The sequence below is a fragment of the Cebidichthys violaceus genome, unplaced genomic scaffold (genome assembly GCF_023349555.1).
Source record: "Cebidichthys violaceus isolate CVI_PGR_0920_01 unplaced genomic scaffold, fCebVio1.0.p SCAF_288, whole genome shotgun sequence".
Lineage (NCBI taxonomy): Eukaryota > Metazoa > Chordata > Actinopteri > Perciformes > Stichaeidae > Cebidichthys > Cebidichthys violaceus.
The window spans coordinates 13,025-38,393 of record NW_027176470.1 but is presented as its reverse complement, the minus strand read 5'-3'; the positions used below and the strand labels follow the sequence as shown (position 1 = coordinate 38,393).

Sequence of the window (25,369 nt, the reverse complement as noted above, 5' to 3'; positions counted from 1 at the left end):
TTATATGAACTGAGTGAGTGAGTGAGACAGGCAGACAGACAGTTATATGTGCTGAGTGAGTGAGTGAGTGAGTGAGTGAGTGAGTGAGACAGGCAGAAAGACAGTTATAGCTACTGAGTGAGTGAGTGAGACAGGCGGACAGACAGTTATATGTACTGAGTGAGTGAGGGAGACAGGATGACAGACAGTCATCTGGATTGAATGAGAAGAGCAGACAGACAGTTATATGTACTGAGTGAGTGGGAGAGAGAGACAGGCAGACAGTCAGATGGACTGACTGTGTGGGAGAGAGAGACAGGCAGACAGACAGTCAGATGGACTGACTGTGTGGGAGAGAGAGACAAGCAGACAGACAGTTACATTGACTGAGTGATTTGGAGAGAGAGACAGGCAGACAAACAGTTATTTGTACTGAGTGAGTGAGACTGAGAATAATAATAATAATAATAATAAGCCCGCAGGATTACAGTCAGTGTGCTTTGGCACAGGCAGTACCTTGTGCCACAAAGCCACACTGAATAAAGATTTGAAGAACAATACTTGGAATGCTGAATCAGCATTCCAACAATAAAGATTAGGATAATACTTGGAATGCTGAATCAGCATTCCAACAACTAGAAAATGCATTTCCTGCTGAAAATGCGTTGGAATGCTGAAAGCTGAAAGCTGAAATGAATTGCAAAAACATTGCTGAAAATACAGAAATGAGAGAGTACCTGTCTGAAAAATGTTGAAGCCCAAAAGCATTTAAACTGCACTGCTGAAAACCCTTCTACTTGACACGTCTAACTATGGTGTCAGTAGCTGAAAATATGAGAAAGAAGAAGGCTTTGAAAGTTGAAGAAGTTTAACAGGATTTGAAGATTTTCTCCATAGATATCTTATTCAAAACAAATTGCAAAAAGCTTAATAATTCAAAAATGTAAAGATTATAAATATGAAAAGTCATATCACCCTCTCCTGAAAGAGCTGAACAATTTGATATTCGAATGGTTTCTGTGGCATAAAAAATGTCAGCAGTAGTGATATTTGTAGAAGTTGTAGTAGAAGTATTGTTTGAAGTAGAAGTATTAGTAGCATTAGAGATATTTATAGTAGTAGTAGAAGTATTATTAGTAGTAGAAGTATTAGTAATTCGAAGAAGTAGTAGAAGTAGTCGTAGTAATAGCTGTAGCAGTGGTTGTTGTATTTAATATAACAGTAGTAGTAGTAGAAGAAGTAGTAGTATTAGTAATAGTAATGGCAGTATTTGAAGTAGCAGTAATAGCAGTAGTAGAAATACTCGTAGCATTCATACTAATAGCTGTAGTAGTATTAGTACTGGTAGTAGTATGAATAGCAGCAGTAGTAGTAGTAGTAGTTGTAGTATAAGTAATAGTAGTACTGGTCGTATTAGCAGTAGTGGTAGTAATAATAGCAGTAGTAGTAGTGGTAATAGTTGCAACAGCAAAAGTTGTAGTAGAAGTAGTATTAGTAGCAGTAGTAGTAATACTAGAAATATTAGCAGCAGTAGTAGTAGTTGTCGTAGTATTAGTAAGAACATTAATTATTTCAACAAAAAAGCCTCATTTTGAGCTTAATGTTTAAATACAGTTAATCCATGGGGCTTTTATTTTGAAAGGGTGGGGCTGGGTGGGTTAGACAGGAGGAGAGGAGACTGAATCATAATGTTAGATAAACACAAACAGGTTATTAAATGACAGGCTTCATCAAAAGCATTTAAGTTGGAATTCATTCGGTGGGGCTTGTATTTTCAAATGGTGTGTGAGTGTGTGGGGGGGTCCTCTAAAAGTCCCTAATACCTGAATGACTGTATAAGAGATACACACACAGAGAGAGAGAGACACACAGAGAGATAGAGAGAGACACAGAGAGAGAGAGATACACACGCAGAGAGAGAGAGACACACAGAGAGATAGAGTGAGGCTTCATCATTACATCAGTAATTAGCTCAAGCACGAACACCTGTGAGCCTGGCCACCTTTTCATGAGAAAAGACTGGGAAACACCTGTCAAACAAAACCCCCAAAACACCATAACCATAGCCCCTATTGCTCCAATATTAATACTGGAGAGGGAGGATGACTTGAAGAACAGATCATGCGAAAATTTTGTCTGTAGTGTACAAAAAAGTGGCTTCAATGGCGATTTAGAAATGGGGTACGGTTGTCTGTGCAAGACTTTTTTGAAGTACGTTTTAACATTGGGGTCTATGGAGGAGAAAGTTGGTTTTCCTCTCAAGTAAAGGCTTTTGTGCCAAATGTGTAAATCTGTGAGATTCCATAGTCATATGTCTATGACAAGGACAAGATTAGCTACGTTTCCATCCAAATATTATGCATGTAGAGTGAAAATTGAGGAGTCAGTCGCAAAAGACAAGCTGAACATTTTCATATTTGAACGGTTTCTGTAGCTTAAGAAATGTGGAAGTTATTAAGTGCCAAAATACGTACGGAAGAAATAGTTGAAGAATAAAGATTCGAAGAACAATACTTGGAATGCTGAATCAGCATTCCAACAATAACAATAAAGATTCGAAGAACAATACTTGGAATGCTGAATCAGCATTCCAACAATAAAGATTCGAAGAACAATACTTGGAATGCTGAATCAGCATTCCAACAATAACAGGCAGACAGGGTCGGAACAGACTGATCAGGAACGATATCTAAGGTACGCTGGAGAGCTTTGCAACAACACACAAGACAATCTGGCAGGGAACAAGTGCAAGTGAGGGGACCTAAATAGTGAGGGCTAATGAGGGAATGGGCTGCAGGTGAGATTCGGTGTGGAGGACCAGGTGAGGGGAATGAGAGGTGATTGGGTGTGAATGGTAGGATCTGAAATGACAGGAGAGTTAATAAAACAAGCAGACAGGATGAAAACAAACTTATATGAAGGGGAATTCGTGACAGCATCTAGCCAATTACGGTCCAAATTCCCGGATGTGACTTGCCCAGCCCATTTTACCGGGGATGCATCGGCATACATTTAAATATTAAAATATGAACTGTTTTATTGTTGTTACTGTATCAAACCTCCCCTGTACCTTATTTGACCTTGATGAAGCTACTGCAGTGTTCTGTAACATAACAGTCCTGCAATAAATGTTAACCTCAGCAAGGTTAAAATTATAGGGTTTTAGGTGTTCTTTCATCCAATATGAATAAATATTAGAAACACCGCTCAGTACAACCCAGTAAAGTTCAACAGTACCACAAACTACAGCTGAGTAGCTCAGTTGTGCAGCATCCTCTTCAGCGTCTTTATAAAGATTAACGATCTGATCCATATATACACAATTATATGTATACACACAATTACAAAAAAATATATATATTTTTTTTTTTAAATGAAAACATGAAAAATGCAGGGTTGTCATATTTGGTTTGTTTGTAAAAATACTGTACAGTGAAGAACCTGATTAAACTCATTAGCAAGACCAGCTGAGGTGGTGATGTTCCAATTGCAGAATGTCCTCCCATCCTCCCGTCCTTGGGAATCTGGACTCTGTTTATTTTGTATAGCTGAAAATCACAAATATCAAATTTGCCTCAGATGGCTCCCCCCAAAAAACCCTTTAACAGGGAGAAGAAAAGGAAGAAACCTTAGGAAGAGCAACAGAGGAGGGATCCCTCTATCAGGATTGACAGAAGTGCAATAGATGTCATGTGTACAGAATGAACAACAGAGTTACAACACATTCAATGCATATGATAGAACCACGGCAGGAGGCAAGACCATGATCCAGGTATAACCATTATCCATGGAAACCTGCGAGGCTAGAAAGCACAAAGACTCCAGGGAAGAAGCAAAATTCATAATGCACATGAATGGGACAATAATTCATACAGAAGGAGAGAGAGAAGAGGAGAGAGGAGCTCAGTGTATCCTAGGAAGTCCCTGTTAGAAAAATTCTACTCGACACCAAGTGTGAAATCAATAATCAGGAGATTTATTCTTGCAAGAAGGAGCAGGATACAACACATAGTTATGCGTCTCGTGGCTGCTCAGAGATCTGACTCTGAGATTCTGTCCTTTTATACACAGTGATGAACAAGCTTCATAACAAAGTATAGTGAGGGTTAGTACCAGGTTGAATCAGTCCTTTATTTTCCTTTGAAACAAACGTCAATGTTATCTGTCTTCAAAGACATCCTGTGGACGGTCATGGCTATAATGAGACAGTTTCTGTTTCTCATTTACCAAGCAACATGAAAAAGTACAAGTATTATGCATATATCATTCTGTATTTTTCCAACAGTCCCCCAGTAGTCTAGGCCTATAGCAGCTTATCTAGGGGCTGGTCCAAGATAAACCTGAGCCAGCCCTAACTATAAACCTGAGCCAGCCCTAGCTATATGCGTTATAAAGGAAAGTCTTAAACCTACTCTTAAATGTGATGAGTGTGTCTGCCTCCCGGACTGAAACTGGAAGCTGGTTCAACAGAAGAGTAGCTTGATAACTGAAGGCTCTGGTTCCCATCCAACTTTTTATTTATACACCTCAGGTGTAACAGATGCGGATAGGAGACGACTCAAAAGATAGTTTTCCAGCATTTATTTGCTCCTGCAGAAGACAATATACAACACATGAATTGCCTTCTAGTTTCTCTCTCTCTTTGCACATCTGCTCAACATGCAAAATATCAGAATTTAGACAAGGAAATGAATGCCGAAATCTCTGCAGCACTACGTTTGAAACAGCCACAAAACATATATTTTAACGGTCAAATTGACACGTAGCAGCTGGATAACGTGATCATATTAGCAGTCATTAAAGTGTGCAACATAAACGGTTACATTTTCGAAGAATACAACAAAATCATGCGACAGCATTTCTCCACACAACTTGCAAAACAGCATTGTGAGAGGTAGACGGGACTACGGAAGCTTAGACGGTGCAGAAGAAGTGAGACACTATTTCCGCAGGAAACATTAATAAAATTTAACGCTAAATAAAAATAACTCATTAAGATAAAATTCACACATACTCAACAGGATAGTTAAATGATAAACACAATTCAGATATTACAATAAGAAATGATAAAGCACATTTTTAACACTGTTACATAGGCACAGCAATGTAGCAATTTGGGATTAAGTGTCTTGCAAGGACACATCGACATGGACTAGCGGAGCCGGGGTTTGACCCGCTGATCCTCTGATTGATGGACGACCATGCTCCACCACTGAGCCACAGTCACCACCTGATATACAGATACATCACCTGGCTCACCTCTTATCTCTGCTTTGCATGTCTTCACCTCTTTCTCCACGCTTCCACCCTTTCGTCGTGTACAATACAAAACTCATTTTCTTTTTCTTCAGTATACTGTTTTCAGTGGTTATGTGCTTCTGGTTTACATTTAGGGAAATCTTCCAATTACTTTGAATAACTTCTCAATACGTTTGATTTTTCTCAGTGTACTGCCCATTGAGCATTGTTGAAGTACAGATAATTCTTGCTTGTGCACATGCAATAAAGCACATTCAATTTACTGCAAATATTCTGACACCAGTTTGTAAGAAATCTTACAACTTCTTTGGAAAAATAATTTTATTCTCCATTTGAACAAATAAGATCAAACCTCCGTTAAAAAAAAAATACTACTTGGAAGCATCACTGTTTATAACCTTTGGCATTCAAAGATTCTGGCAGTAAAACTGTAAGAATAACAAAAAAAAACATTTCTCATAGAGGAACAAGCCATCCGGTGGCTTGTTGGACTGAACACACCAGCTACATCCAAAACTGACCTTGGTTTTGGTACAAACCAATGAAATCATAGGGACAAAACATATCTGACAGTTTGTTTGTTTAATAGATCAGGCTTGTAGTGGAACTAATTCATTCTCTACCATGCCTGCTTGTTCAGAACACTGAATCGACCAAAAAGTGCATGCGCTGTTTTAGTTTGCTCTTTCAGCTTCTTTGGCTGCAAGTTTCCCCCAACAGTAACTGGAAACAATAAGCATTTAAAAGGTGACAAATGGAAAATGATACATTGCATGATGCCATTATTTATTGTCTGCCCATTGCATTACAACGGAGTCCTATGGTTGACTTTCATCAACCATAGGACTGTGCATGTGTTTATCAACACATATGCACAGTTCGTATTACAGTTTGTACTACTTTTTTAGACATTACGGTTGTGTAACGTCTAGAAGTCTGATAAGCAGCACAGAAGAGTTGCATGAGTTCCACATAGCTGAAGCTGGAATTACAACGGTTAATATGCATATCCAGTTTGAACATTCCTATTTATTGTATATCACTCGGACTATGCCTGAATGTGCTCTTTTCCAAGCTTGTAGTATTTATTTAAAACATTAAATTCACAAATTTTTGGGCCATGTGGGAGCAGCGCTTCAAGCTGGAAATACATCATTGGCATATCACATTCTGAAATTGTTATGTATGTAGCAAACAGTTGCGCTTTTACAAATCTGGCGGATACGAATAAAACATAGAACTGCAGTTTCTCTGCGAGTTTTGCATTACAAATGGGCCCTTAAAATCCTTGAAACTTTGTGATTTATATACTTTGTACAAGAATAGAAAGAAGTTGTTTTGATTCTTTTTTTTTTTTACTGTTTTAGGGGCAACTGTGGCTCAGTGGGAAGAGCACTTCTGTCCATCCTGATAGAGGGATCCCTCCTCTGTTGCCCTCCCTAAGGTTTCTTCCTTTTTTTCTCCCCTTTAAGGTTTTTTTTGGGGGGAGTTTTTCCTTTACTGATGTGAGATTCCCGGGACATTGTATGTCATATGTGTAGCCCTCTGAGAAAATGTTTTGATTTTGGGCTATACAAAATAAATTGAATTGAATTGAATTGAATTGAATTAACGCATCTAGGTTCGATCTCAAGCCCCAGGTGTTTGCATGTGGAATGGTAAATGGACTTGCATTTGTATAACGCCTTTCTAGTCTTCCGACCACTTAAAGCGTTTAACACTCCATACACATACACTGATTGCAGAGGCTACCATGCCACCATCAGGATCTAAACTAGTTCACAATTATGTATGCATATATTTGAAATTTGGGGTTCAGTGTCTTGCCCAAGGACGAGCCAGGGATCGAACCCCTAGTCTTCTGATTTCAAGATAACTGGCCTGGCTGGCCTGATTCCTCATCTTTCTCCAGAGAAAGTGTTTTTTTCTTCTTCTTTTTTTCTGGATCCAAGGCCGTTATCCAGGAGAATTTTATAATTAGCATAATTCTTTATGTGGAAGTTAACGAGTTGAAACACACACTGGGCTGGCAGGTACTTGGTGTCACTCGGACACACAGCTGTCACCCTTACACTGAACGTAGCGGTCTGAAATGCTTTTCCTCAGGTCATCAATGTCTCTCCTGAGCTGGCTGACCTCTAGCAGCTTGAACCTCACTTCTTCTTCTTCCACCACTCTGCAGACACTGTCCTCCATCGAAACACTCAATGCTAGACAGAAGCAAGACAGTGCAAAACGTTATCACAAGGTAGCAGAAAATATACAGTGGGCCAGACTGTTACCTTGTAAATTGAAACGTAGCTAAGCCCCTCCCAAGAACGGCCAACATCCAATTATTAGTTGGCAAACATTACTAAGCCTGTCAACCTTTCAGCGGTGTGTGAGAAACCTGCAAGTCCAACAGCAGATGTGTCGTATTATTTGCCTTTACCGGAACCAAAAACGCAATAGGACAGATGTTGAATATGGATTTAACAGTGTGGAAGACCATACTCACAGCTGAATATATCCAAGATCTGCGGAGCTGGAGTCAAGATGTGCTTGGCTCTCCAATTAACATGTTGCATCTCAAAATGTAACTAATAATTAACTAATGGACCTAATCAACAGCTCATTTACATTTCCTCCCCATTTTCTCTTCACTTAATTTGTTTAGAAATGAATTACTAGTATTATTAATATATATTAGTGATCCAGTCCATGACTGTTTGGTTCTTTAGGTTCATAGACTTTGATGCTCCATAGTTGCGATTCACTCAGACGTAACAGAACTCCGATCATCCAAATTAGGACACAGTTGTGGGTTTTTTTTGCACTAACTGATGCACGGCCCTTTGTACCAATCATAGATAAATACCTCACTCTTTACCGTTACTCAAAGCCTTACATAAAGACTGTATATGTGTATGTGTGTGTTACGACATACATTTCATGCCCAGTAGCAGAGACAGGTTGGGCTCTTTCCCTTGTGCTCTCTGAGCCAATATGCTGCAGAGAGCCTGGAGGTCCAGTAGAGACAGGGACATCTCTTTCAGCAGCCGGCCTACTTCAGGCATCTCCACATGGGACCGGGGATGCACCAACAGCCCTTCATACACCTGCTGCTGCTTCTCAGTGGGAAACAAAAGCACATATTTTAGTTGCATACAGCAGGAAACCTGACCCTCAGGCATACACCAGTCTAACTTCCCTTCTCCAGATATATTGTGTTGATCTTATTCAATGTGGATGGGTCACATTTAAAAAAAAGTCTGTTCTGGCACAAATATCGATCCAGTGTATCAGACTGGTGCGGTCTATAAGACTACGTCTTCCAGTGAGTTTTACCAGTGCTGTCATTTGCCATCACTACATCTGGGCCTATAAAATAGAGTAATGCTTGATATACTGTATATATTGCACAATGAACAAAACAATGAGGGGCCATACGTATTGCACGGCTTTTGCAGCTGCTAAACTTGCTGTTTCTTTTTGTCTTAGACAAAAATAAATTGTGTTATTCTCAAGGCACCATAAAGCACCATAAAGGGTGAAATGCAGCCCAAACTGTGCTACCAAGCAAACAGCATCTAGGTGCTCCTCTTATATTTGCACGTATTTAAATTAGGTAACTTACCCCTTTCTACGCAAATGTGTAGGGGTATTCCCGACTAAGAATTTACAAAGTTGAATCTAGTCTTGCTATAGTTGACTGCTCGGCAAAACCATGTCTTGTGTGTGTGTGTGTGTGTGTGTGTGTGTGTGTGTGTGTGTGTGTGTGTGTGTGTGTGTGTGTGTGTGTGTGTGTGTGTGCGTGCGGTGTAGTTGCGGCATTGTCAATAGTATTGACATGGAGCAGAGATTGATAGAAAAAGAGACACAGTCATGGTTGGAACTTTGGGTCCAAAATCCATTTTCCACATTGTAGCAAATCACAGAAAGAAAGAAATCATCAGAGAAGTGAAGGGACGGTCAACTAGAGAGAGTAAACTGAATGTAAAGAGCTGTTTCTACACATCTCCCCCTGCTAATTTTAGAGAATCTTTCGTAAAAATCTAAATATATCCAGTTCTGATAGTACTCCTTAGATCAAATTGCAGACTATTCACTGTCATCCCTACAAATGACCCGTATTGCAAAAATATGTTTTTTGGGATGTAGTGACAGTTAAAAATAAATTTATAAAAGTCACCTACATGTAATTTTTGAAAATAAAAGAGAAAAAAACAAGAGAAAAAAGTTTATTATATAAACAAATAAACAAAGTATTTCTTCCCTCTCCCTTCTCATAAAAAGGGCAGATAGTGGTTGGAAATGATTTATGATGATGATTCATGGGAGGACTTCCAAGTTTCTTAAGCAGAGGAGAAAATGGTAGAAAGAAAAATGTTCTCCAGACGCTGAATACAGATTTGTCTGTGGTTGATCACATTAGAGACACGCTCACATCCCCCATCCAACGTAATCACGCCAGAACTGAAAGTGATCACAACACAAAATATTTGGCAACTGGAAAAAATGCAGCTTTTATACAGTGTTTGCTGGTTTATAGATTCACATGCAACGCTACGCTACTTCTATAGACTGGCCAGCAATCACAGAATTGATAAAAGCTGTTAATATCAGATCGATTTAGTGCTACAATTATCAGCATGGTAAATAAATACATTTGTGTGAAAGGGCTACTGCACAAGTAGGTCTGTGTTTTCACGCTACTTTCAAATTATGGCTTTCAATTTATTTAACAGAGAAGTTCATAATTACACCATGTCTGAACAGAGACTAAATTATATGCAAATATTTCCCCAGTGTCACCTATTAAAACTCTTTTAAAGACTCATATTTATAAAATGGCTATTCATTTGTTTTTCTTTGATGCTTCAATTTATTGATTTATTCTTAAGATTTTCATTCATTATCTATGTCTCTATTTCTTGGCTGCGTTGACCTTTGTAATTACACTATGTACTTTGTCTTTATGTATGTGAAGTGCTTTGTAAACTTGTCTCTTAAAAGTGCTTTATAAATAAAGTTTATTATTATTATGATTAGGCAGTGTATTTTCCTTTGTTTTGGATCAACCAATCACACCTTGTTAAAAATGGGTCATACCTAAAGATGCATGGGGTGAACCACACATCCTCACTAAGGTAAAATTTTCTGTTCTTTCTGATCTTTCAGGCCAGCTGTTGTTCTAAGTAACTGCTCGTCTCTTCAGCTAGCTGTGTTGTTAGATTGCCTGCTAGTTCCTGAACTCTGTCTGCGATGGCGTTTCTTCGCAAACTGACATTTGTAAAAGTCTGTAACTGGTCGGCGCTCACCTGCTCACATACCTTTAAGCAGGCACTGGGCTGTAGCTTTTGTAAATATATTCTGCTGCGATTGCAGTCTGGCTTTTAATTCTTGGACAATTTTATGTTTTTCTTGGAGGCTAAATTTAGCTCCGTGTTTGGTGTCAAAATGCCGACGTAAATTGTATTCCTTCATCACTGACGCTGCCTCATAGCACAGAAGACAAACTGTTTTTTCTCCTTGAAGCACAAACATGTATTTGCTTTTTCAAACATGTATTAGTTTTTCCCATTTTTCATCAATTGTTCTCTTTGTGGACATTTTGGGATTATTTGTCGATCATTTTCAAATCAATCCCTTATTGGAAAACCGCTTTATGGGCTGATGCCTCTCCTGTCCACCTGTTGGGATATGTCGGCACACAGACAACATGCTATCTCCTAATTTCAACTTTCTATCTCATAATTTCGACCATGGGGATATTTTTAATTTCAAGTCTAACTTTTAATTTTTTTTAAATTAAAAAATGATATATATAATTATTTTTATTTTTTTTGCTGCCGGATTCATGGGCCACATAAAATGACGTGGTGGGCCGAATCCGGCCCGCGGGCCTTGAGTTTGACATGTCTGACCTAAAGGAACTCTCGAGTAGGTGTGGTTTAATACAGACACAAACTTCAGATCAGTTTGGATTGTGCTAAAAGGGTTTGGGTTAGGGTTCAGCTTCTGCATTCAACCTGTGAATTTCCTTATTGAATCAACATCATACTCAGACACTGATCAATGCGATTATGTGTACAGCTAAGTGATAGCAGGTGCATATTTAACAGCTGAAAAGTTAGCATTCATCTGGCCTCCTGATAAATGTTCCACTTCCTTCACCAGCTAGTCACTAACTGTGTCTGTCTGCTATCGGTACTGGACAGAGCACAGGTGTCTAACAATGCTAACGAGAGAGCTGAGAATAAACCAGAGATGTTACATTTTTGGCCGTACAACCAAAACAATGAGCTAAAAGAGGCTAAGAGGAGGACTTTTGATATCCTGCCGGGAGTGACATGAGAAGATCAATATCACTCTCTATCTGTTAGATATAAGTCTGCAGCCAGGAGCCGGTTGAAACCAAACTATAACATTATATTTAATCCTTAATAAAGTAAATGTTGTGGACGGGAGCATTGTTTAAATTTAACAAAGTATTTATCTAACCAAGACATGATGATGTGACATTTCACTGACTGACTGTAAATGCAGATTCACTTATTTACCTTTACCTGATGTTGAAAACATCCTTTTACTTGAATACAGTTTTTGGCAAATCATTCTAACCACTTTACTTGGTTGCTTTTATATTTAGTCACACTTTGTTTTTTCTGGTGAGCCCAAGGTTGTGAAGCTCTCTGAATGTGTTAATTTGCTTGTTACCCTACCGTTAGCAGCATGGTCAGTCTCTCAATCCGTTCTTTCTGATGCTCAATTAGCTGGTGGAGAGCAGAAATAACAGGTTAATGGATTTTGGACTTTATTTGGGTCTGTGTGCATGCATTTGTGCATGTGTGTGTTTAGGATGTTACCCTGTTGCTGTGGTCTTGTTGCTCCAGGAGTTGAGTGTTTTCCACCTTAAGCAGCTTCCGTTCCTGCATGGGCAACCTCACCCCATCGTCAAAACAGTACTGCACCTTCTGCTGCAGGCTTTACCAAGACAAGACGTGGTCACAAAGAGAGATGGACAGACATACATGTAAGTACGTGATAGGGGTGTGACACAGCAAGAGAACATGTTAAAAAGCAGTTTTGTTTATTAAACAAAACTGCTTTTATTAAAAAATAAATGCAAAGGAATGTATAAGGCTATGACACAGTGTAGTGATTCAGACTTTACTGGATTTTTTTTTTTAAATCCGCTATTTAATCCCAGATTTCAAAGAATTTAATGAGCTCTCAACATTAAAAATACTCCTAGGAGAAGGAGATATGCTACAACTTAAGGGACAGTGAATGACCTAAACCAGGGGTCGGCAACCTTTAAACCTTAAAAAAGAGCCATTTTACCCTATTTTCCACCAAATAAAATTCATCGGGAGCCGCAAAAGCTCCCAATATCACAGCTTATAAATTTTATATATAGTTACAGTGTATATATACAAAAACTATAGTTTGTTGCATTTATGAAATTATAGAACAAGAATAAAGACAATTCTTTACATTTTAGTGCTATTGTCAGTGACAGTATCACCTCAAACTCCAAGACAAGAGGTGTTTCCTTTGAAAGATTGTCCACTGTGCAAAAAATTAAATAAAAATAACCGTTATTTATTTCCATGTTATTTTTTGTCAAAGCCTGAGGCCATGTCCACACTACTACGTTTCCATTCCATATGTTTTGTTTTGCTGGCGTGACCAGCAGCGTTATCAGACCTACGGAGCGGACATCTGAAGTCACAGTTAGCGGCTTTGAGGAGAACGGACACAAAACGGAGGACTTTCCTGTCTCTCCAGTAGGACAGAGACTTCAGCCACCAGCAGAGCTACGAGTGAGAACAGACAACAACGAAACCGAGGAAACGAGTGAGAGACATGTATTGACCACATTTATGGACCCATAATCTAGTAAACCATTATGTATAAGTGTTAATTTTAAAGTAAATTTAATGTGTGAGAGAGAGAGCGAGAGAGAGCAAGACCCGCATCAAACACGACCTTTCATTATTAAAGACTACCTTATTACTCTGTCGTATTTTTTTAACTTAGCACCAATCTACTTCCTGTTTACATCGGCACCCACTATGAGGAATTTTATGTATATTGAGTGTCTGTGAGTGGGGTTTGAGGAATGTGCCAGCAGCGGGGGAAGGATACGTGCTGGCTGAGTGAGGTGTCTGCCCAGAACAATGGGTCATAGGCCAAGGGGGAGCTTATCAGATTTCAGCCAATCATTGAGCTGATCGATGGTTGTGAGGTGAGAACTTTTCAGAGATTTGGAGGGACAAGAGGACTGAATCCTGGGCCATCTTCAGACGATGGGGTGGCCCGGACGGGGCCTCACTTTCATGAAATTAATGTTTGTTTTTAATAGTGTATTCGGTTTGTAACTGTTTTGCTTCTGTAGTTATTAAATATCTTTTGATTTGATTTTAACTCGAACCAACTGATTTTTTGCCACTGCTTTGCTGACGAAAGACGCAGCAATGGGAGACATGCGGACTTCCTTTGTCTAAGAGAGTTGAGACCCTAACACCACCCGCATGCCCAGTGTACGTCAATATGTGAATACGTCACGTGATATTCGTTTTCAGGCGTTGTAGTCTGGACGGAGATCATCTCTAAAACGATGCTGAAACGTTATGTGGACGGAGATCGTTTTTGTTTGTTAAAACTTTGTTATTTTCTTTAAAAGTTTGAGCTTTGATAGAGTAATGTGGGTTTCTTAACCCTAAATTAAAAGGATTTATGTTATAACAGAAATGTGCTTAAATATAATTTTACATTTATATAACTGCATGTACAATATTGTTACACTTGAATAAACAATAATCAAATGCAGAGACAGATTTAACAATATGTTAGGGAGTAGTTACATTTATACAGTCTTACAGTTACAACTGGCACTTTGAGGGCAACCATGATGCTGATGTGGCCCAGAATGAAAATGAGTTTGACACCCCTGCCTAGATAAAGATTACATACAGACACACAACAAGGTTAATCTAAAGATATTAACTTTCCTGCAAATCACTTTCGTCTGTTTTCGTGAATGTATTTATTTTTCAAATTTTTTAGCAAACAACATCTTTCACGTTTATGCTCTTTTTGTTCTTAAAACCACAGTTTTCTTAAATAACATAAATTATATTGATATTTTGATTCTGTTGAAACGTGTGGTGGATCTGATACAGTTACTCAATGTCCCTCAGACTACAGTGACGTCACATTGCCTTCAGTTAATATGAGCACAGTTCACAATGGTAGAGACTCAGGAGGAATAATAATCTGGCTGAAAGCTGATCTCACCAAATACATCACAACTGTCAAACATAAGAAAAGAAAAAACATATTTGGCTGAATATTAATAAACACAAAGACATTTATGAGTCAGATTTATATCTGCGGTATACAGTCCTTCATCAGAGTCACCATAACATGAAGAGGACTTCTAATGCTCCCTACACACATTCACTTTCAAGCCCAAGGCAAAAGTACTTCTGTGTGGGGACTTTAATGCACAGGTTTTGACCCCCGCACCCACAGTCACGAGGAACAACCCTGACAAAATAATGAACGGAAATGGGAAAGAGTTACTGCATCTCTGCAGAGCCTCAGGCCTGTATATGTTAAATGGGAGGATCAGAGGAGAAAGTGTGGGACGTTTCACCTACTGTTGACTATACCATCTCAGACATGGACCCCTCCTCATTCAATTCTTTCACTGTCCAAGCACAAGTTCAGATCACAACAAGATAAATATTTACTTAAAACACACAAAAGATACTATTAAGAAACAGCCCAATAAGCTGTACAATCTAAACCATTCAAACAGATGGGCTCCAAACAGTGCTGAACTATTTTTTTTACAAACTTTGAATTCAAATTAAATAAAACATGCAATAAACACATTCAATAACTCACACTACCAAAATAACTGTGAAAGCAACCTAAGACATTAACATTATCTTCCAAAAAGCTGCATTGAATGCAAAGCTTGGTAAAACAATAAAAAAACACTATCAAAACTGTAAACAAAAAAATCTCTGAAATCTCTGGTTCGACAGTGCAAAAAACACAGCCAAACACAACGAGATGAATACTTTGAAACTCTAAAATAAACCACAAGACAAAAGAAATTCTACCGCACTAATGAAACGCTTCAGGAGATTGAAAACGCAGTAGACCAGGGTCAATTGTGGGACATGCTGAATAGTTTAGAAACTACAAAGCCACAACAATAGCGGACATGTGAGAAAACTACTTCAATAACCTATACAAAAGTATCCCAACTGAAGATAAATCTGAATATAAATCAAATTAAAACAAAGTTAAACAACCTTGAATCAGCCATCAAGTATAACCAAAATGCATTACATCACCCAATTACACAAGAAAAGTTAACAGACGAACTGAAAACTCTTCATTCAAAAAAGGTTTGTGGCACCGATTGCGTCAAAAATGAAATGCTGAAGAACAGTAGAGTTACCAACAGCAATTGTTAAACTGTTCAACATGTTGCTGACTGCTGGCTTCTTTCCTGGTCCCTTAAATCAGGGGCTGATCCTAATGTTGCGAGTTCACCGTGTGGGGGAAACAAAGAGAGGCCTACATGTAAAAATAAAAGCCTAAACTGGTTTAATACGCACCAAGCCCCATCAGGTGTTAAAATCTCACCTAAATTTAAGATTTGGTTAAAACCACAACGCTGGTGCATTATTGGACAAGCCCCACAGGAAACCCAAGGAGTCCCTGTGACACGGCCATGACATCACCCAGACTATTAACATCAGCAGGCACCTTCACAAAACAATATTGGTGGCTAAAAGAAAAAAACCGAGGTAATAGTCCTAACTTCGTTAGACAGACTGTTTTTGTGTTCACGAACACACTTGGATCCTGAAGGAGAAACGGATAACTTGCCCCGTGGTCCTACTTCAACCTGCATCACAGAATTCCCGGATTCTCTGAGTCAACATTTTCGGTTTTCTCCACCACCAGACAAGAATCAGTGTGCCACTTAACCCACCGACAGCGCGTGTTTAGCGCTGTAGGCTGGAGAAACTTCGCCGAACAAGTATGAAGAAACTTTTTTCTTTAGCCAACAGACCAAATAGTATAATTATTGGCATGTTTAATGATTGAACATGATCACATGTTCAAACTCAACGTTACAAAATATTAACCAGGAATACATGGTATTGTAACGGACAAGGTAACATTGTTAATCTGTTATGTTATGAGTGTTATGGTGTTTACAGAAAGAAATATTGCATTTACTTAGTTACAGGATGTCAGTGAAGGTCTCATAACCTGAGAAGCTTCACGAGATGTCAATCATTCTAGCTACCAATGGGGTTGGTGGCACAAGTGAGTGTATCTGGGATTGGCAGAGAGAAAGAGGTGGGATGTGTTTGTTGTTGTCCTGCTAGCCTGTTGAAAGTTAGTCTATAACCGGGAGTGTCAAGCTATTAAGAGAGCGTTTAGCTGTATGGACTATTGTCTTGGCATTGGCCTACAGTAGCCTGTGTACGATCCACTAATCAATCAGCTTTCCTTACTGAGAGTGTAAGAGGTAAAACTTTCGCCATCTGTTGACATCTTCAAGTCGGCTATCAGCAGAGAAGCTAAGTGGTTAACGTTAATCAGTGGTGAGAAACATGTTGCAGGAAGCCTTCTTGAGCTCAAGTGGGAAGAAGAAAATTGACCGACAGGGATAAGATGGAGCAGCCGAAACTTGGCGGACGACAGAGCACAGAGAGCGGGTAAAAAAAGCTGGAACGACTGGTGGTGCTGGGCCGAACCTAGATAGGAGAGTTGGTTTGCCCTGCTGACTATTGAAAGGACATGCAGCTCTATACTTGGGACACAGCTTCGTTAGCAATCCTGCTGAGCCCGTTAGGGTGAAAAATGGAACTGCTAATTTCCCCACTATAGATAGTTTTTGATTGCCTTCCACTGGCCAGGCAGCCTGCGGCAGACAAAGCCCTGCAAGGAATGCAGTGAGCTGGAATCATTGAGCCTTCCACCACCTCCCTGGTCATCATGGTCCCCAAAAAGCAGAAGGAGTGACATTTCTGTGTGGACTTCAACAAAGTTGCCAAAAGGACCCCTACCCTCTCCCATGACGAGACCCTCAACACAGTGACAGGGTCATCCTGGTACTCCACTTTAGACCTGCGGAGCGGGTATTGGCAGGTCCCCCTCGGCCCTGAGGCTCGGGCCAAAACTGCCTTTATTACTAATGGGGGCTTGTGGCAGTTTAAAGTCCTTCCGGTTGGACCCTGCAATGCCCCTGCATTAAGAGATTGATGGACAGGACCACAACGCTGGTATCCTCTGGCAGGAGTGTGTTGTGTACCTGGTCAACAAACTGGTGCATGGTGAGTCATTCCAGGCAGCATTCAGGGCCCTAAGGTGGATACTGGAGAGGGTGGCGGCAGCAGGTCTGAAACTGCACCCACAGAAATGCTCCTTCATGCAATGAGGGGACACATATCTGGGGCATCCCAGATCAAGCTGCACCTGATGGTGGACCGCAGGACAGAGCAGGACTCCAGTAGGACAAGAGAAGGCGGACTCTATAAATATCAAAGATGCTTGGTGCTCAAACATAGTCAAAGTTGATGGACAGTGTTTCTCTAATGTTGAATTGTTTATGTTAAGTGTTTGTTTGTCATGTTTTTGTGTATAGCAAATAGGCTCCAACTGCATTTCGTTGTGCAACCCTTTGTTGCATTATCAAAATAAAATGTCCTTGAATCCTTGTGTACATCCACCTAGGTTATCAGTGTGGTATGATAAATTACAATCAATCAATTATTTCCTACGAATAGCCAATACAATGCAAGGAACCTTAAATGAGTTTGTAAAGGATTGGTACTAACTTTGGTTATAAATGGTCAGCGATAACCTGTATTGAAGTTGCTAGTACGTAATTGGCTCAGTCAGCACTTTTCTGCTATTGTAAAAATATCTTGTATATTTTTTATTTGTGTCTTTAGCTACCCAGTCATACAAAACGGGGAATTGAGCAGTTTTAATGGATGTTGTAACCTGTGTTAAAATGTGTCAAATATCAAACTGTAAAATTGGTTAATGTTCTGGTTTTGCATCTGTCCAAAGCAATTAAGTCCCACTATTTTTTTCCACATTAAATCACCAAAGGCAGTCAAGACCAAATGGTTGATTATGTACCTTTGTACAGATGCAATCAACGCCTTCTCCCTCATGGCCTGCATCTCAATCCTGATGTCTTTCTCCATCATCAGAGCATATCCTTCTTCTAGGCTCTTCTGTAACCGAGATGCTGTTTTCTCCAGATGCTTGGCTTTCTGCTGTACCTCCTCTTGCTGAGCACACACAAAAGTAGGGTTGTATGACCACCTGACTATATCGATAAAAACATTTTATGTTACATTACGGTCATTTTAGCAGACGCTTTTATCCAAAGCGACTTACAATTCAGTATTTATCTACACACCGTAGACGCAGCTACGGGAGCAATTTTGGAGTTAAGTGTCTTGCTCAAGGACACATTGACATGAGACTAGTAGAGCAGGAGCCAGGGATCGAACCACCGACCCTCTGATTGAAAGGCGGCCCACTTATCCACGGTCACCCTACCGGTCATGTTGCAATACACAGTCACATCAATTAGTGTGTTTGTGTTATTGTGTGAATTTGGTGATTTCAAACCAACCTTTTAAAGTTACACAATTACACAAGCAAACTAACCAGTCAAGGCAGTTACTAAACCCCCGTGTTCTGCAAAGTAAAATTACTGTTTTTGTCGAAGGAGTCTCATGGCTTTGAAGGGAGCATAGAGCAATATAACAGCTTCAGTGTCATTTCCAGTTTCAGAAAGGGCTGTCTGGTGTCAAGGTAAAGTTGGAAAAATATTCTAAATGTAGAGTACACTCAAACTATTTTTTTTGGTGTCTAAAATATCTTTTGCTGTTGCCCCAGTCCACAGCAGTACATTAATTTGCTCCCGTGTTAAACTATTCTTTTAAGACAGAGACATGCAAGAGTTTTTTATTATTCAAAGTGACGTTTCTGATAGGATCCAAAAACAGCTGGACACGGGTAAGGACAAGAAGGATTTATGTTCTTTTCCTTTTGTCTACTTTACTTTTTAACTTTGAATTAATTGCCTCTGAGAAGCTCTTGGAAGAATTTCACCACTGCTGCTTTTCTAATCCTATAGTGTATGAAATGCCCCTCAGGTTGCATTGGCAGACAATATGTAGCCACAGCTTATGTATGTGCGTATGTATGTGTGTGTACCTGCTGGGCCTGCGCCTGCACCTTGTCCAGAGTTGGCAGGTCGGAAAGGTATTTCTCCAGTGTCTCAATGCGTTGCTGTTTTTCTTGGTTCTGTTCGCTCTCTCGCTGACACTTCTTTTTCAGACTGCTGATGTAGCGATCCCTTGTCTTTATCTGTGAAAAAAAACACCTCATATAACTAATACACAGATATCATGCTATAAGGCTGTATGTTACTGACTAATTTCACCATATTATCAAAAATTATATAAAATTAAACACAATAATTAATTTCATATTCGTTCACATCAGTTGTCATGTTCAGTAAATAAAATTATTAAAAAAGAGGCGAATGACAAAAACAGTCATTTGCCCTTTAAATAATAAAAGTGGCCTATATTTGTTTTCCTGTGGTAGTGTGTAGGATCAGAAGGACTAGTTTCTCTGCTCACCATTTTTGTTTCACTTTCTTTGTATAAATGATTGTGAATTAATCACAAATCGTTGCTGTACCTTTTCCTCCAGTTTTCTGATTTCCTCTGTATATTTGTGTGTGACTTGCTTGAAGAAATCTCTCAAATGAAGAACTTCCAATTCAGCCACAGCTAGCTTTCCACTAAGTTCTTCATCACAGCACAGCCTATCAGATGGCTGTTTGCATGGCGTTCTCATTGCTGATTCCTATTGGACAACCAGAACTTGTGCTGTGACTTGTATTATGAAAATATTTGACGTGGTTATCACATTTTTAATTGAATACTCATTCATCACAGAGATGTGACAAAGTGTTACCTTAGTAATTTGAATGCATGGGCCGTCTAACCACCCTCTCTGGTTCTGCAGGACCTGCTGTGCTCTGAGCTCATTCTCTCTGATCCGGGCGTGGAGCTGCAAGATCTGCTGCTTTTGTCTAAAACACAGAATGTCTTCCTGCTTACTACATTGTAATCTGTAAATGCAGTGTAAATGCAAAATATCTGAGAGCATTATACAATAGCAATATGAATTAAAGCTGCAAGCAGCATTGATCGGGCCCTCGCAACGTCACACACGTCGAGGGTACTGGCAGGACTCTGGTTGATGCGGCAATGCATTTCTGTGACCATCATACACTGCATGCACAAGTTAGATGATATTTCCTGCGTCGACCAGCAGCATAGCAAGACCATGTTGCCAGGTCTTAAGCCTCAAATGTTTTGAGTGTACCTCCGATACAATTATAAATGTAAGCCTGTTAAGATCATTAAGAAAATGAACGTGTGAATGTGCTTCAGTATTTGTAACATAACAGACTGTCAGGTTACTGGGATGGAGTTCAACTCCCTGCAGTGTCCTACTGATTGTATTTGGACTTACATGAAAGTTAACAGAACAGCAGTGTCATTTGTTTTTACTTGAACACTTTAATTTGACACTGTTTTCATTTTAAGCTCTTCTGTAACTTTAGATTGTAGTGTGAAGCATTCATTGTAACATTTAACCTGATTCTCATGTAGAAGCTCTGGACAGATCATTTATACTAATGCCCACTGACATGGTTTGAAAAACACTGTTGATTAACTTTTGTTCTCCAAGCATCTTAGTTTGCACATATTTAGATCAGAGAAGTCTTTTTCTCATGGTGTGCCCACAAACCCTGTTTGGGCCGCTGTTATGATAGAATTCTGTTTACGTCCGTGGTTGCCAGTAGGTGGCGCTATGACTATGAGTTAATATTGGCATGCAGATGTCCTAAAATCACGACAGCAATCAAGCATGTCAAGTTTGGGGCAGTTTTGACAAAGTAAGGTTGAGTTACAAAAGCTTGATGGATGATGGCGAATCATGTAAAATTGCCGCGACACCAAGTCCATGTTATCCGATGAAACATCAAGCTTTTAGTAGCTTTTAATCGTTAAGGTCTTTAGGTTGTTCTGACCAAATTCTAAGCTGATCGGATTATTTCCCTAGGAGGAGTTCGTAGTGCAGCACCTGGAAAAGGAAATAAAACCACAAGAAATTCATACAAAATTCAAATTGGCTGACTTCCGGTTGGGTTTAGAGCATGGACCCCTAAGACTTTTTTTTAAGTCTACATGTGATACACCGGCTTACTTAATTTCATACATCTAGGTGAAACGTACTGCGAGGGCTGCATCGTCAAAATATTGTAGGGGGCGCTATCGAGCCGAGTTGCCACTCTGAAGCATTAAAATCACATCAGATAACTACATTCAGGATTTTAAATGTGTGTGACAAGTTTGATTTTGTTTTGAGTATGTTTAGCCCCTCAAAAACACCTTTGTTTTTCATGGCGAGGAATGCATCGCCACGGCAACGGCATTTCACGAAACAACAAGCTTTGAGTAACTTTTAATCACAAAGGTCTTTAGATTGTTCTGACCAAATTCTAAGTTGATCTGATTAGTTCCCTGGGAGGAGTTCGTTGAAGTAGAGCGCCTGGAAATTGAAAAAACGACACTAGAAATTCAGACTAAATTCAAAATGGCTGACTTCCGGTTGGGTTTAGGGCATGGTCCCAAGAGACTTTTATTTAAGTCCACATGTGATACATGTGCCTACCAAATTTTGTTAATCTATGTGAAACGTACTGCGAGGGCTGCTTCGTCGAAATTTTGTAGGGGGCGCTATTGAGCCGATTTAACACTCTGATTGAATAAAATCATATTATAGAACTACATTTTGGCCTTGTGATCTGTGTGTCAAGTTTGCTTGTGTTTCGAGCTTTTTTAACCTCTCCAAATGACCATCGTTTTTCACGGCGAAGACTGCGTTACCACGGCAACGCCGTTCGACGAAACATCAAAAGCTTAGAGAACTGGCATTATGAACTTCTTACATTTGTGTGGAACAAATTTGATGTTGATCTGATTTTCCAACTAAGAGAAACAAGCCAAAGTATAAAGACTTTAACTTACTGTTGCCAGTAGGTGGCGCTATGACTATGATTCAAAATTGGCTTGCAGATGTCTTCAGGCCTGGAGTTTAATCAAACATGTGAAATCTGGTAAAGATCTGATGATGCGGAGTCGAGTTACATCAGTTTATTCGTTCATGGCGAAGCATCGAAATTCGCAGAGCCGCCACGTCGCCACGCTTCGACAACTTCCTACAATTTTCACAATGAAGCATTATCAAGGTCTTAAGGCTTTTGTGACAAAATTTGAGAGGGATCCGATTAATCTGTGAGCAGTAGGGTGTCAAAGTACACAACCTATGACTTCCTCTTGCCACTAGGTGGCGCTATTACTATGATTCTAAATTGTCATATACATGTGTTCAGGGTCAGGATGTTATGACATCTGAGAAATTTGGAGCAGATTAGGCAATGTACAGCCGAGTTACAACAACTTCCTGTTTCATGGCGAATGGTGTTTTTTTGCCGCCACGCCACGGACACATAGTTGGATAACTTTTTGATCTTTGAGTATCGTTTCACTGCCAAGGTCTCAAGAGCATACTGACCAAATCTGAAGGCAATCGGGTTTAATCTCTAGGAGGAGTTCGTTAAAGTACGGCGCCTTGAAACGGTCCAAAAACGTCATAAAATTCAAAATGGCCGACTTCCTGTTTGGTTTAGGATATACCTCCTTTTGACTTTTTTGTACGTCCCATCACGTTCCACATACCTACCAAATTTCATACAGCTAGGTCAAACCCAAAGTTGGGGCTACTCTGTAGGGGGCGCTATCGAGCCAAAATGTCATGCCGCAGCTGGACACCCCAATAATACTGGAATTTTCACCACGATTGAATTTTGTGCCAAATTTCAAAAGATTCCCAGTATCCCAAGCACCTCCTTTTTGAGATGAAACTGGTACGATAATAATAATAATAATAATAATAATAATAATAATAATAAAAAACATTAGAATAACAATAGGTCCTCCGCTCCGACTACGTCAGTGCTCGGGCCCTAATAATAATAAAACATTAGAATAACAATAGGTCCTCCGCTCCGACTACGTCGGTGCTCGGGCCCTAATGAAGACTTCCTTTTTACCCCTCTCTCCCAAAGAAGTTCTAACCCTGGTAACCTCCCACAACCACATCCTGCCCTCTTGACCCTATCCCCTTTCACCTTCTCCAGTCTATCACTCCTGACCTCATTCTTTTCCTCACCTACCTCATCGATATCTTTGACAACTGATTGTTTTCCTAACACTCTAAAAGGAGCTGGAGAGAACACTCTTGTATAGCAACCCACACAACTCTTCTGATGTCTCTCTTTTTCCATTTCTTCATAAAAGACTTAAATGTGGTGTTTTCTGCACATCACCAGAACAACCTTCTTCATCTTCACCAGTCTGGTTTTAAGTCAGGCCACTCAACTGTGATTGCCCTCCTTGCTGTCACAAAGGATTTCCACAATGCCAGAGCAGTCTCTGTCATCATCATGCTGGACCTTTTAGCAGCATTTGACATCGTGAACATGCAGATCCTCCTCTCTCCACTCAAAGAACTGGGAGTATCAGGCTCTGCACTCTACCTCAAGGGCCACACTTAAAGGGTACCTTGGACATAATCTGTGTCTGAACCTTGGACCCCCACTACTAGGGTCCTTCAGGGTTCAGTTATGGGTCCCCTCCTTTTTTCTCTCACACTAAGTCACTTGGCAACCACAGCTATGCAGATGATAATCCACTAATTCTGTCCCTCCCCCAATCTGAAACCCAGGGGCAGCATGATTTTTAGCATGCCTGGCTGACATCTCTCAGTGGATGTCTGCACAACACCTGAAGCTCAACCTCGACAAGAGTGAGCTGCTCTGCCTTCCAGGGAAGGCATCTCCCGTCTTACCTCTCCATCACAATTGAGAACTCTGTGCTGTCCCTGGCTTGGACTTCAAGGAACCTAGGTGCGACACTGGATGACCAGCTGTTCTACACTGCCAACATCTCTGCCACAACCAGCTTCTGCAGATTAATTCTCCACTACATCAGCAGGATTCGTCCATTCCTCACCCAGGAGGAGGCACAGGTTCTGGTCTAGGCTCTTCTCCTGCCTAGACTACCGCCACTCGCTCCTGGCTGGTGTGCCAGTAAGTTGTAGTCCTTTTGATTTAATTCCCAATTAAATTGTAATGCAGTGACTTTTCAGTAACTTTGCACCGCACATCACATGTATTCCTACATATAGTTATGGAACAAGCACGATTTAAAATAAAATTTCCTGTAACTTAAATAAGACAAGAACAGAAACAAATAAGCATGTAACAACAACAGAGCCAGGGACAGCACGTAACAACATAAAAATGGAATAACAGTACTGTTGGAGGAAGTGTCAGGGCAGCTCTATGTATTTGTGAGTGTGTCCTGCAGTACCTATCTATCTCCAGCTCTCTCTGTCTCAGCAGCTCCTCTCTAACCTTTACCAGAGAGTTGGTAGGAACGGAGGTCTCTATCAGCATCTGGAAACACAAATACAATGCACAAATACAATTGACAATATAATGACATAAGTATATTATGCTTGGAAATTACACCCTGTAAGGATAAAGCAATTTTCTTAATTGATAGTAGTCATAATAATTAGCAGTAATTGATTGTATAAAATGCTAAATCTGTGGTTTTGCTCAATAAAACTTCTAATACAATAAAAACAATTCTCATGGGCTATTTTCATATCGTAACCCCTATAAATGATGTATTTGAATCGTACAAATCCATCAGCTCTCGTAACATGCTGTGAGGAAGCGGGGTGGGAGGGGGAGAAGGCGTCTGATGACACTCAATTATATCTATCGATCAAGCCAGATGAAACCAACCAGCTCGCTAAACTTCAAGCATGTCTTCAGGACATAAAAACCTGGATGACCTGCAACTTCCTGATGACAAAACTGAAGTTATTCTACTAGGCACAGAACACCTCTGAAATCAATTATCTA

General features: G+C 39.9%; 1 protein-coding gene across 2 annotated transcripts; it reads right to left on the bottom strand.

The window, feature by feature from the left end:
- Nucleotides 1-7,103: 7,103 nt before the first annotated feature.
- Nucleotides 7,104-24,921, bottom strand: LOC137880554 (centrosomal protein of 85 kDa-like). Of its 2 annotated transcripts, none has more exons than XM_068721965.1 (9): nucleotides 24,807-24,921; nucleotides 20,275-20,392; nucleotides 19,996-20,163; nucleotides 19,525-19,656; nucleotides 18,412-18,566; nucleotides 12,087-12,204; nucleotides 11,943-11,993; nucleotides 8,165-8,345; nucleotides 7,104-7,448 (listed from the first exon to the last, which is right to left on the bottom strand). In XM_068721965.1, the coding sequence occupies exons 1-9, from the start codon at nucleotides 24,890-24,892 to the stop codon at nucleotides 7,282-7,284; spliced, it is 1,176 nt and encodes a 391-aa protein (XP_068578066.1). In that variant the 5' UTR covers nucleotides 24,893-24,921; the 3' UTR covers nucleotides 7,104-7,281. The 2 variants fall into 2 exon arrangements, with proteins under 2 accessions (XP_068578066.1, XP_068578065.1); XM_068721964.1 differs by having other exon boundaries at nucleotides 19,504-19,656; nucleotides 24,807-24,918.
- Nucleotides 24,922-25,369: the final 448 nt, after the last annotated feature.